We start from the raw sequence: 13,493 nt of genomic DNA, 5'->3' as shown, positions 1-13,493 counted from the left end.
AAATCAACGTTCGTTCCATCAGCAATAAAAATTTTGAATATTTCATATGGTACAGCAAAACCAAGGATAGATACGTTGACTGATTGACTGATTAATTTATTTAATGTTAGATTAAGTGACCAATTGATAATGATAATATTTGGTGTTGAATTGCCGAAAATGTAACGAATTGAAAATGAAATGAATATGTTTATGTTGTGTATATTGCACGCGTGAAAGAAAGAGAGGAAGAGAGAGAGAGAGAGAGAGAGAGAGAGAGAGAGAGAGAGAGAGAGAGAGAGAGAAAGAGAGAGAGAATAAGTAGGAGTGAAATATCTGTTCAATGTTATAGTTATCATATAACGTTATAACAAGTGTAACTAAATGACAAATTGCCATATTTATGGACAATAAAGATCTATTATTATTATTATTATTATTATTATTATTATTATTATTATTATTATTATTATTATTATTATTATCATGAAACAGGAATCTAGCATTAAAGCTACAGACAGTGGTAGTAGTAGTAGTAGTAGTAGTAGTAGTAGTAGTAGTAGTAGTAGTAGTAGTAGTAGTAGTAGTAGTAGTAGTAGTAGTAGTAGTAGTAGTTGTTGTTGTTGTTGTATGAGCACATTTCCTGATGTTGAAGAAGGTTTATAGTAACTAAGATTTTCTAAACAAAAAAAAAAACAAAAACAAAACAATAGAATTAGACGTTTGTGCCAGTATTATCTATTTATTTGAATTTCGAGTTCTTAATGGTCTACCAAAAACACCCAACTCCTTTTGCAATTAATTTGTCAAACCGCCGTTTGAATAAAGTTGACGGTTCCATTTTCATTTATGTTCAGTCAATAACGATTTTATATATTTTGAATATGAATAATTTTTCTTCACGACGTTTTGAAACCAAATTAATAGATGTTAATGTTTGTAAAAAACAAGATGATGGATAAGTGAAGGATACTTAATACGCAACCTGATAACCTATGTTAAACGCTCGTGTGGTGTGGAGGTTAGTACCTACATACGTTTTTCTTAAATTTTAAAATTTAACCTTCACCTTAAATACCACATTACAATATTTGATTATAATTCCATAAACCCCAACATTCTGGGTGATTTTACATGCCCTGCCTTCCCTCCCCTTGTATAGATTCTATTCAGTAATCTCGTATTCTGTGTTAATTGAATCTAAAAAAAATGATCCGAAGAGTGACGTCACTCGTACGTGTTTCCAGTACAGTATAAAGTGCTGCCAGAATCAGAAACAGAAAATGACTTAAAACATGCTATATTTGTAAAAACAAAAGAAAGAAAAAGACTTACCCAAATATGTATGAGGCGGTATATACCATTTCACAGTTTTATTATTTTTAAAAATACTGTAATCCGTTTTAAAAGATGGAAGCGGTGCCAGGCACCAAATTAAACAATATAGCCACGCCCCTGCGTGTTTCCGTACTCATGTAAAGTTAACCAAAATGTTCGGGTTTATGGAATTATAATCAAATATCATCCCCACCTTACAGGTGAGTCTTCATTTAAGCCTTAAATAAATTCTCTAGTATTTCAAAACTATCTCGGCGACATCCGATTGGTTTTGTCAAATCCGCACAAAGATTGTAGAAAAAATGATTATAGTTTTAATACCATAAAGAGTTCTACAAAACAGAAGAGAATTAAATAAAGGGAGCGTCATTTGACACCCGAGTTTCGGGTGTATTTAGCCACAGGATAATTCAACACCCGAATTTGGGGTGTGGATTGTCAGTTGTCAGCAAAGAATTCGGCATCCGAAGCAGGGTAGAATTTTTTTTCGTAAAAGAAAATATTGTTGTTGTTTTCTTGTACGTCTTTGCAAACACAAACCATCAACTGCACGACCATTTCTCTCTCTCTCTCTCTCTCTCTCTCTCTCTCTCTCTCTCTCTCTCTCTCTCTCTCTTGCTTTCTTTCGTTCTATCACAAACACACACACACACACACACACACACGCACACAGACATACGCTCTCTCTAAGACCTAAGTGACGTCAACATCGTTCTACGTAATATTATTCTGACACAGATGACTTAAACAGCAAAGGGCATATAATTACAGATGCTCTGCGACATACTCGCGACACAGAATGCCGTGCGTTTAGCGAAATAGCATAAATACTCATAACATCCACCAGCCGAATTAACGCACAAGATGATGTGTAACCTTGAAGCTTTCTGTGGAGGAATGGTATAATCTATCAATATATATAATATACGCTTGGTTAAGAAGTTCACAACATTGCCATCCGGAAGGATAACGGTCCAACACACACAACGATGTGTAACCTTACACTTTTATAGTCTGGTTAATACAGTTAATTGAGAATTACTCTTAAACGTGGATGGCAAATAAAGTACGATCACCCGTCGCTACGCTGTGTGGCCTTGAGCAAGTCGTCTCGCTGATGGTAACTGTGGACTGCGACCGACAATGAAGGCGATTGATTTGACTTCCCCGGTTGTGTACAGTCAAAACGAACTGCGCAAGCGCGATTCGGGTGTCGAATAGGATTCAATAGTCGTAACGTCACTTCCTTCCTAATGACGCATGGTATCTTATTAACACTGGCTCTAAACTATCGGAATAATGGCGGACGCTCTTATGAAATATTTCTCCGACGAGCATAAAAGTGTGTCCAGAAGAGAAAACCATTATAAATATGATCTTGTTTTGACTTTTATAATTTCTGATCACAAGACATATGAAAGGTTCTTGCCAGCCTGAAGAATAGAAAGTAATGATTTTCTTTGTTTAGAACTAAGATGGCCGCCGTTGCCGGGCGGCGTGACATCAGACTACTGAATACAATTATCTGGTGACATAATACACCCGAGTTTCGGGTGTTGAAAAACACTCCGTATATATATATATATATATATATATATATATATATATATATATATATATATATATATAATTAGAGAGAGAGAGAGAGATAGATAGATAGATAGAGAGAGAGAGAGAGAGAGAGAGAGAGAGAGAGAGAGAGAGAGAGAGAGAGGGAGAGAGAGAGAGAGAGCTGTCACCTTTTATATGGGTCAGGTTTACTCACTTTATTTTTCTCTCCATCTTATTGGCTCATTTAGGCATCTCTAGCTTTTGGTTTTAAATGTTAAGCTCCTTCCTGAAATAATGATCATCTCACCACGGGATACTTTATTAATGAAAATAATTTGTATTATAATTACATACATACATACATACATACATACATACATACATACATACATACATACATACATACATACATACATACATACATACATACATACATACATACATAGATACATACATACATACATACATACATACATACATACATAGATACATACATACATACATACATACTACCAAAACATACATACATACATTACATACATACATACATACATACATACATACATACATACATACATACATACATACATACATACATACATACATACATACATACATACATACATACATACATACATACATACATACATACATACATACATACATACATACATACATACATACATACATACATTACATACATACATACATACATACAATACATACATACATACATACATACATACATACATACATACATACATACATACATACATACATACATACATACATACATACATACATACATACATACATACATACATACATACATACATACATACATACATACATACATACATACATACATACATACATTGCAAGAGATAATTAATGACGAATGTGTTTATTCTCACTATGACTGTGACTTGACATTTTTATATGTTGCTTAAATGTCACGAGACCTAGAATTGACTTTCACATTAGTAAGACAATGATATGATATGATAGGATGGATAATTGAAGACACAATCCGGTTCTCAGATGGTCAGTTTTCAAATACAACTAATTTATATAAGCCTTGAACTTTATTTCGACTGAAAACCCTCGTGTTTTTATTATTAAATCCATCTAATCATAACTTATGCTGATATAGTTTCAATTGCTGTTTAAGTTTAAGTTGTTGTTGTTGATGATGATGTTGATGAAGATGATGATGATGATGATGATGATGATAATAATAATGATGATGATGATGATGATGATGTAGTAGTAGTAGTAGTAGTAGTAGTAGTAGTAGTAGTAGTAGTAGTAGTAGTAGTAGTAGTAGTAGTAATAGTGATGATAGTAGTAGTAGTAGTAGTAGTAGTAGTAGTAGTAGTAGTAGTAGTAGTGATAGTGATGGTAGTAGTAGTAGTAGTAGTAGTAGTAGTAGTAGTAGTAGTAGTAGTAGTAGTAGTAGTAGTAGTAGTTGTAGTAGTAATAGTAGTAGTAGTAGTAGTAGTAGTAGTAGTAGTAGTAGTAGTAGTAGTAGGAGGAGGAGGAGGAGGAGGAGGAGGAGGAGTAAAAGAAGAAGAAGAAGAGGAAGAAGAGGAAGAAAAGTCCATTCATATTTCATTCTTTCTCACCAGTGATAGCCGAGTAGAGCCATGTGATGAAGACCCTGATGAGTGACGTGTACATAATTTCTGGTTCCTGCGTCACCGTGACTTGCATTGAATCGACATCAGTTATTTAACAATCATTTCCCGATCTAAATTTGGGAAATAATCCTATGATAAGTGAACAAGATATTTAAGATATCATTTAATGCAGAAAAGATTTCTCTGTGCCGAAACAAACAGTTCTTTAGGGAAATCGAAAAAAGTGTTGTCTATTAAAATACTAGAATTTAATTTCAAATTTTACGCAACTTTTGAGACATAGATTTTGAGTTGACCGATGTATCATCATGTTCAGTGAACGGACAGCTATTCCTGTATATATATATATATATATATATAATATATATATATAATATATATATATATATATATATATATATATAGGGCCTACCGTCTGGCACAAAAGAGCACATCGTGAAACATTCTAATACCCCAAATATTTGAATGTTCACACTACACCATTGATATTTATTAACAGTAAAAAGTCTTATTTATGGTTGAAGTGAATGTGTGAATTTGAGATTTATACCTTTATTGCATATGACATGGCGCGCTAGAATAAAATACCATCTTTTATTACCCAACCAGTTAGACTTTTGAAGTTTGGCATCAAGCTGCTCCCTTAGTTTAGTCAATTTGATTATTTTATCTTCAAAATTAACTGTGTTAAAGCATTTTACAGGATGTGCTTTTATTTTTGATGTGTGTGTGTGTGTGTGTGTGTGTGTGTTTATGTGTACGCACACGCGCTTGTTTGTAGTTGTGTGTTTGTTTGTGTATTGTGTTTGTGCAAAATAAACAGGATATACAATTGTACAATACTTTAATCGATAAATAAAATTCCCATCATTCATCCTCAGAACATATTTTGAGAAAACTCATACCTATGCTAAAACGCAGCGCCACAGAAGAGAAAAAAAAAAACACGTGATTCTGACTGTCTGACTATCAGTGTATCCCCTTCGCCACGGTTGATCCTTAATTTAGAGTCATTAGGGTTCTCTGTAAACATTTTGATTTGTATGGCGTCCCTAATTGCCAAGTTTCAGACAAGGGAGTCTAATCTGACAGCTGTTATAATGTCAAATTAGTGAGTCCAGCAGTATACAATAGCGGATAAGCTATAAATATCAGCGAGTGTCATAGTTTTTACCGTTGCGTTCGTGCCTCAGTAAAAAGAGCAACAGCAGTTTTTTACCAGTCTTCAAAACTTAATCAGAGTCATATCCTGTGGAATAAGAGATAACAACGAACAACATTGCGGTGTTTATAATTGTAGAGCCATGGTCTCCAAAATGAATATGATTTTATTCTTGGTCAGTGTCCAGTTTGCCTGGTCTCTCGGCATGATCCAGCTACAAACTAGTGAGTTATTGAATCTATTTTAAAAAATATACGTTGTAAATTATTGGGATTAAATGTGGTGCCGTATTTTTTAATGACTGTTATTGTCTTCTTAATGAATAAAAATTTTAAGAACTTTTTTTTTCATCTAGGCCCAAAATGTGTGTCGTGATGTTACGGTACACTAAAATTACACCCAGATTCTCCAAAGCTTTCAAATATGAGATCTAAGGTTTGGAAATTATAGACAAGTTGAGAATCATTTCCATTTATCAAAATTTGAATTTTTCTTGACAAAATATTTAAATGTGTTTTTGGGTATTCGGTGGTAATATTAAGATATCAGAATAGAAATTATGAATGATAAAAAGAAATTACCAAGAGACTAACTCAATCTTGGGATCCGTCAAGTTTGGTCAGGAGATTTTCATATCGGTTGATTGTTCTGTAATAGTTGGAAAATATATATCTACTTTTATTATATAATATTGATAACAGCAAGAAATGGAGTGAGTAGGAAAGTTCCAGAAGACAACAAAAAATAAAAATTCTTGGCGGCAATGGGGGCTCGAACCCACGACCTTACTTCTACAACTCCGCCTGGCCGGGGAGATCGTGACTCTACCGTTTGAACTATTTACGACCCCAAAAATTGTCGCTTCAAATTCTAGTCTATCCAGAGTCACTCTCTCCCCGTCTTCTTGAGGTCACGAGTTCAACACACAAAAATGCGGCGAAGTTTGTTGGCCAGCATTATGCTAAATTGCCAATATTCTCAACACAAACATGTTACATAGAAACGATTGAGACATTGAGTCGTAGATAGTTCATATGGTAGAGTCACGATCTCCCCGACCAGGCGGAGTTGTCATACCAGTAAGGTCGAGGGTTCGAGCCCCTATCATTCTCTGTTGTCATCCGGAACTTTCCTACTCACTTCATTTTTTGTTGTTATCACCATAAATGCCTGCTCCACTCACTTTTTTGAATTATATAATATTCTAGTGTCGTTTTTTGAATTATTATCTATATATTATAGGGATTTGTTTTTATTTTTGTAATATTGATAATTATGAATATGCTTTATGGTGAGAATTTGAACGATTTGCCATTTTTGTTTTGATTTGATGTCAAAATAAAGAAAAGTAAAATTATACACGTTCAGTTCCTCTACAACAAAAAATTGACATAGCTCTTTCACCACGATAGCAATAAACTCTTACAAAGTTTTACATTTTCTAAAACAAGGGATTCGACAATTGATTCTCTAATGACCATGAAAGGATACGTATATCATATGACTTTGAACTTGTCCCTGTTGAAACAAGTGATTTCAAACAACCCACAACTATTTTCTTGGTTACTTAAATGTTTTCATATTAACTCGCCACGTGTTAGAATAGGTATGTAGTACATTGAACCCGTTCTACGATTAAAAGGTACGAGTTAAAGTGAGGACACACAATGAATATGTCTCTCAATTTCTCCGTCTTCCACAGCATGTCCAGAGGTGGAGGTAAACCCAAATCTCAATGCGACGGATTGTGACGACTGCTCCACGTGTGGAATAGAATATGGTTTCATGTGCTGCCCAAACGAATGCGGAACCTCAAGCTGTGCCTTCGTCATGAACTCTTGCAAGTAAGGAACATGAGTATGTTGACTTAAGTAGAATTTGGAAAGATTAGTGTGGTCTTGTTTTTAAATTTTGAGGACTCCTATCGTCGATCATATCTATTATCACGAGGCATTGTTCATATAAATCTTCATGCGTGCACCATTGGGTAAACGTAACGTTGAATTGACCCCAAAACCTCTTACCCATTGGTTAGTGTGCCGAATGTCATAAACGGTGAGTGACTCATTAAAAACTAACTTTAAGGGTTTGTAAATTTCAATTGACATTTCAATTGACCCGATACACACCAAAATGATCGACAAGCCATATCTTTATTCTTCCGCAGCCTTTTTAATTATACTCTCGTAGTTCAATAGCTGTTCAAGGCTTTGAAAACTTATTGCTTTTCTGCCCTTTACTTGAGTTTATGGATCTGTTTACCAGTATCACGTTTAACCTTAACATCCATTTGCTATTCGTCATTTGGCATACTTGTATAATCCATCACCCTTAGTTTTTGTCTACATTAACCAGTACATAATTTGTAAACACGTATTTAAAATTTGGTGAGAAAACTCGGCCTTCAAATTTCGATCGATTTAAATGACCGTCATCTTGGCAAAAACTCTCAGACATGGGATCTCGCATAGTCATCGATATTTGAAGAAGAAGTTTTATGGACAAATTTTTGATACGTGTTTTTTCCCCAAAGTATAGCAGTTAACGGTTAATAAAAGAAAGAGTAAGTCTGTGTGTCTGCGTGTGTGTCGTCTACAGGGAAAACTAGACTGCTTTCTGCTATGAAAAGTAACCAGTTTGTTGACACTTTTATCCTTCTAATGTAGGGCATTGAGACTTTTGCGATTTATGTCTATTTCACAATGGCTACATAGATTTTTTAAAATCAATTTTCTTCGATCCTAAATATTTACGAGGCCATTTTAAACAAGAAACTATGATGCTGGTTACCAGGGTTGCCATATTGGCATTTTCTGCCAATTGTTTTTAAATGGCGTTTTTGAGAGTTAATTGACATGGACAAATTAGGTTGGGCATTTTGACATTTTTTTTTGCATTACATTAAAATCATTTAATTTTACTTATTTAACATACAAAAGAAACAACGGCACATCATGTATTTATTTTCACTCATAAACTAGCAAGATATTTCTGGAATACGTTAATCTGATGACTGCAAGATAGATGGATAGATAGATAGATAGATAGATAGATAGATAGATAGATAGATAGAGAGAGAGCGAGAGAGAGAGAGAGGGAGAGAGGGAGAGAGAGAGAGAGAGAGAGAGAGAGAGAGAGAGAGAGAGAGAGAGAGAGAGAGAGAGAGATGTACAATAACGATTCAAACTTTCATAAATAAAAGGGAAATACCATTTTCGGACAATGTCTAAGATATTATATACATTACTTCTTTGCATTTAGTACTCTTATTGCTGTGGGTATAAAATATTTTTTGTATCTGTTAGTTTTAGCTTTAATACCTTTAAAACACCTACCAGATGGCAACAACTTAAATAAATGATGTAGGGGTGGGATTGTTTGGTAAGTATTGAATTTGCTATTCCGAGGATTCTTTTCTTGTGGAGTTCAAGTGCTCTTAAAAACTATAACCAACAATTTTCCCAACAATATTAATTATTTGTTGTTTTATTTATTCTTTCACTCCACAGTTACCATACCACATTGCAATACCATACCATAGGAAATTACACTTCTTATAAACGAGTTTTATATATTACGATCATGGTCTTTTCACTAATTTCAAAATGTCTAAGTATCCTCAAGAGATGCAATATCTGCCCCACTTTTTGTTAATAAAACCTATATACACTCCAAGATATTTGAATTCATCTACTCCTTCTACCTTCTCAATTTTGATATTCAGTTTCACATTTTTATTTTCTTCTTGATGTGTAAAATCAAAACTCTGTCCTTCAGTCTTTGTGATTTTATGTGAGGCAAGCATATTAACAGAGCACCATTTAATGAATAAATTAATTTGTTCAGAATATTTATTTATCCTATCATTATAATGGTTGAGAAGGCCTACAATCTCTGTGTCGTTAGCGTATTTAATTATTTGGCATTTAGAAATAAATGAATGGCAGTCATTGGCGTATATAATATATAGAATATGTGACATTACACACCCCTGGGGACATCTGTCTGATAGTGCTCTCTCATTTGAAAGCTTTGACCCAAGGAGGACTTTTCCTTGAGGTCTTTCATTAAGGAAGTTTTGAACTTATTTCAAAATTAAATAAATGCTTAAATAAATCTCTTGTATTTTGTAAATTGATAATTGTGAATTCATAGCATTAAAGACTGATGAGAAATCTACACAGAGGATTCTGGCATAATTTCCGGATATTTTGTCTAGGTGGGATGTTTAGGTCTAGTTTGAGTCACAAACACGTCATAACCTCATTGTGAATGTTTATAGGCAAGTTGGAGTGGATACAATGTTTTGTTAATTTCATTTAAAAGAACACATTTTACTATTTTCTCCAGATATTGCATGGTGATATATGTCAAAAGAATAGGTCTGAAATTGATTAATGTTGATGGCAAGGAGGATTTAGGAATGGGCACGGTGATTGACATTTCCAAAGTGGTGGAATTTTCCCATAACATAATGTGTTTTGAAATATTTCTCTAAAATCTGGTGCTTTTGATCGCAATATTATTTCAATACACGACCACAAGTTCCATCTGCATCTTGAACCTTGCATCTATATAGATATATGCGAGTTGTTTTACACTAGTGATAGACTTCATTGCGAGATTCTGGCATGGGTAATAGTAACCCTAAAATTGTAAATAATGTACTTTTTTGTTTTAAAAATATGGTTGAGTTGGAAAATCTAAAAAACGTAATTAAAATATATCATTAATTGATAGTTAGAAAGAAGTAGTCCTTCAGAGCTCATAGAGCCGGAGTTTATTCCGGGTTCTATTGCGTGAAACGGACAATAACAATGTCTTGCTACCCTTTTGATAGAACGATAGTCAATCGCATGGCTGAGTAATATCCGCCAGATCTAACAGTCACAATTTTATCTCTGTCCTTGTATATTTAAAAGAACACAAAAATTAGAATCATTATAAATCTTATATCAGATTAAACCTTTCAACAGAAAACGTACCCATGTATTTTTAATAGATTCGTGAAAGCTATAACTAGGATGATTCATGATTATTACGTAAAACATGACGTCATCACCAATTGATCCAGCATAAGCACCATAAACGATGGCTTTTTATGTTGTCTCCTAGGCAACGGTGTCATCATGGCATTATAAAATTATATCAACTTTGGTCTGATTGGATTGATATTGACGAATCAAAAACATATTTTTATTTTGGAAAATAAGTAGCCCTATGTGTGATTAAAAAAAAACAGGGCATTAGAAATTGATATTTTTATTTCTCAACCTGTATCCTCAATGTTATTATTGGTAATGACTTGACCCGTCATCATCATCATCATCATCATCATCATCATCATCATCATCATCATCATCATCATCATCATCATCAACATCATCATCATCATCATCATTTAGATTATCATAACCATTCTCCCATTGTCAACTAAACAATCAGTTAATTATTACGGTCACCACCATTTTCATCGAATCATTAACACCACAACCGTATTATATTACCATCAAAATAATATAATCATCAGAAATATCACTCCAACTATCACTGATTTACAGGATTGATGGCAAAGAGTACCTCCACCACCACAACATTCCTTTTCATCAAATCTGGGAGACTGACGAATGTGGTACCTGCTGGTGTCAGAACGGTAAAAAAGAATGCTTCACCTGGGCTTGTTCAGGACCCTGGCCATAAGAGGGACGCACAAAAACAGTATTTTTAGCTGAAATTATAGGGCCCTTAGTATAAAATATAAAATAACCCTGACAACTCTATGTTTTAAAATAATAAAACAAGATCTTGAGAGGGATTATATGAGTTAAAAATAAATCCATATAAATAATAGACCTGTTTTACTTCATTCCGTTTATTTTCTATGGTTTGTGTTATAGTTTAAAAATATTTGTCAATCTTTTGGGTCACATCGGTATCGAAACCAAGTGATTTTGATGAGTCAAAATAAGGTCAATACGTTATATTCCTGTGCTATCAAATATATATTAAGAGAAAGAAAACAGATGATTCATATATGGAAGAGAGATAGATCCAAAGAGTATGAGACAACAAGTCCAACACAACTACGGTACAAAATGCATTTATATGACGCTTACCGTATGGAAACGATCTTTGCGCTTTGCAACATACGATCTTTCATCATCTGGTGACCGAACCGCGTTTCTTTAACATGTAGGACAAGACAAGCAGCTCAACAGGAGCTAACACAAATATAGAAATAAGAATATGTTGCTTTAAACAGAGGTACTTCCGAATTTAATGTTCTCAAAGAAAATATATCTATGAAATACCCATTTCATCGTATTGTTTCTTTTTTTATCGTATAAAAGCTAACGGTTTTAAGAACCTTGAATTGCTCTGTGAAACTTTTACTCTATAGCCATACTGTCTTAATGTCGAATTACCTGTTCGAGGTCGTGTAGTGAGTCCAAGACCATCGTTCCTCACCACATTATCACACAAGATCTGATACTGACAAAGAAATGTGCTCAAAGTTCTGTAACACAAAAAACTGAATCTAATAAATAATAAAGCCATATTAAGAGATTGTTTATAGTGTAAATGCATACGAATCAATAATGTAACACTCATCTGACTGCAGATGTGAAGCGCTGCTTATGAAAGGAATGAAATTGACATCAATCAACTCTTTGTTATTGTTTTGTATAGCGGTTTGAGAACGTTTAGTGGTTGTTGCGTTATATAAAAGCTCATTTTTTGACAGCCATTCTAGTGATTAGTTCTCACTAAATTATATCAGACTGTAGACGTTCAATTATACACATAGTTTTGTGTGTTGGTACATATATTGTGAATATTTTAACTACACTCATAGCACCAATAGATAAATTAAATCCTGGATGCTGACCAACAAATCAAAATCTGAATAATGACTAGATTGAACTTCCTTTGATTGGGTCACAGCAAAAGTTTAAATTTATCACTCTGCTTTTTTTCCCATAGGGAATGTTGAATAAATAGTGAAATTATCACTTTTAAAGCAGACTAAATTCACATATTAGCTAGATCATGTCTGCCTGTTAATTCAATCAAAACAGTCAGCTGTGCTTCATTGATCCTAGCCCGTCTTGATTATTGTATACCTCTTGCTTCGGGTCCTTATTGTAACCCTCTGTCTGTGGGCCATTATTGTAACTCTCTGTGTGTGGGTCTTCAAGGTGTGAAGATAAATAAACGTTTGTGAGTTTAGAACAAGGTGGTAAGTTGGCGTTAGAAAAATCAAAATTTGACAGAACTACTGACATGCGTTTTCACACTTCATTCGCTCCGAGTAGAGCTGGGGCGGGAATTGGTTTGTAAGGGTCTTGCAAAAACCAAGTCTTATATGAGAAAAGGTCTTTCGATCTCCCAGCCGCCCGGTTTGGTTTCTGTCATGACAAAAACGAAACCTAGAAGCATCGTTCGGTGACCTAGATGAATCGTTACATGCTGGAAGCCATGTGGGGAAGTACAGCACATACCAATGAGAAAAAAGAAGAAACAGCGAAGCTGCGTCTGATAAAAAAATAAACGAAAAATAACCCCAACACCAGATGCGAAGTCAGCAACAATGAGTTTTTTAAAAAAGAAATAGAAGTTTGGGGGGGGGGGGGGGGGTTGAGAGAGGAGAGAGAACCCGGTAGCAATGTAACATTATAAAGGCGAGATTTGATCTTATCTTTACCCTAAACCAGATCTTCCCATTTTAATCAAAAGACGAGTATTGCTTTGTTAATTGAAGTCCGAGTCGCGATGTTCTGACTGCTCTCTTGGTGGAAACGCTTTATTATACATTAACAAGA

The 13,493-nt window shown here is 34.2% G+C and overlaps 1 protein-coding gene across 1 annotated transcript; it reads left to right on the top strand.

The window, feature by feature from the left end:
• The first annotated feature begins 5,674 nt into the window (after window positions 1-5,674).
• Window positions 5,675-11,522, top strand: LOC144965433 (uncharacterized). Its single transcript, XM_078900772.1, has 3 exons — window positions 5,675-5,894; window positions 7,373-7,514; window positions 11,232-11,522. Exons 1-3 carry the CDS (start codon window positions 5,813-5,815, stop codon window positions 11,368-11,370), a joined length of 363 nt encoding a protein of 120 aa, XP_078756898.1. The 5' UTR covers window positions 5,675-5,812; the 3' UTR covers window positions 11,371-11,522.
• The last annotated feature ends 1,971 nt before the right edge of the window (window positions 11,523-13,493 follow it).

This window comes from Berghia stephanieae, chromosome 2 (genome assembly GCF_034508935.2).
Source record: "Berghia stephanieae isolate SIO BIC M18660-M18661 chromosome 2, UCSD_Bste_1.3, whole genome shotgun sequence".
In the NCBI taxonomy this organism is placed as follows: domain Eukaryota; kingdom Metazoa; phylum Mollusca; class Gastropoda; order Nudibranchia; family Aeolidiidae; genus Berghia; species Berghia stephanieae.
The sequence above is the reverse complement of the archived record's forward strand: the minus strand, read 5'-3'. Positions and strand labels throughout refer to the sequence as shown.

Coding starts and splice junctions, on each gene's coding strand:
- LOC144965433 (XM_078900772.1), top strand. CDS start 5,813: ATGGTCTCCAAAATGAATATGATTTTATTCTTGGTCAGTGTCCAGTTT. Junction 5,895..7,372: donor CATGATCCAGCTACAAACTA/GTGAGTTATTGA, acceptor CGTCTTCCACAG/CATGTCCAGAGGTGGAGGTA. Junction 7,515..11,231: donor TTCGTCATGAACTCTTGCAA/GTAAGGAACATG, acceptor ACTGATTTACAG/GATTGATGGCAAAGAGTACC.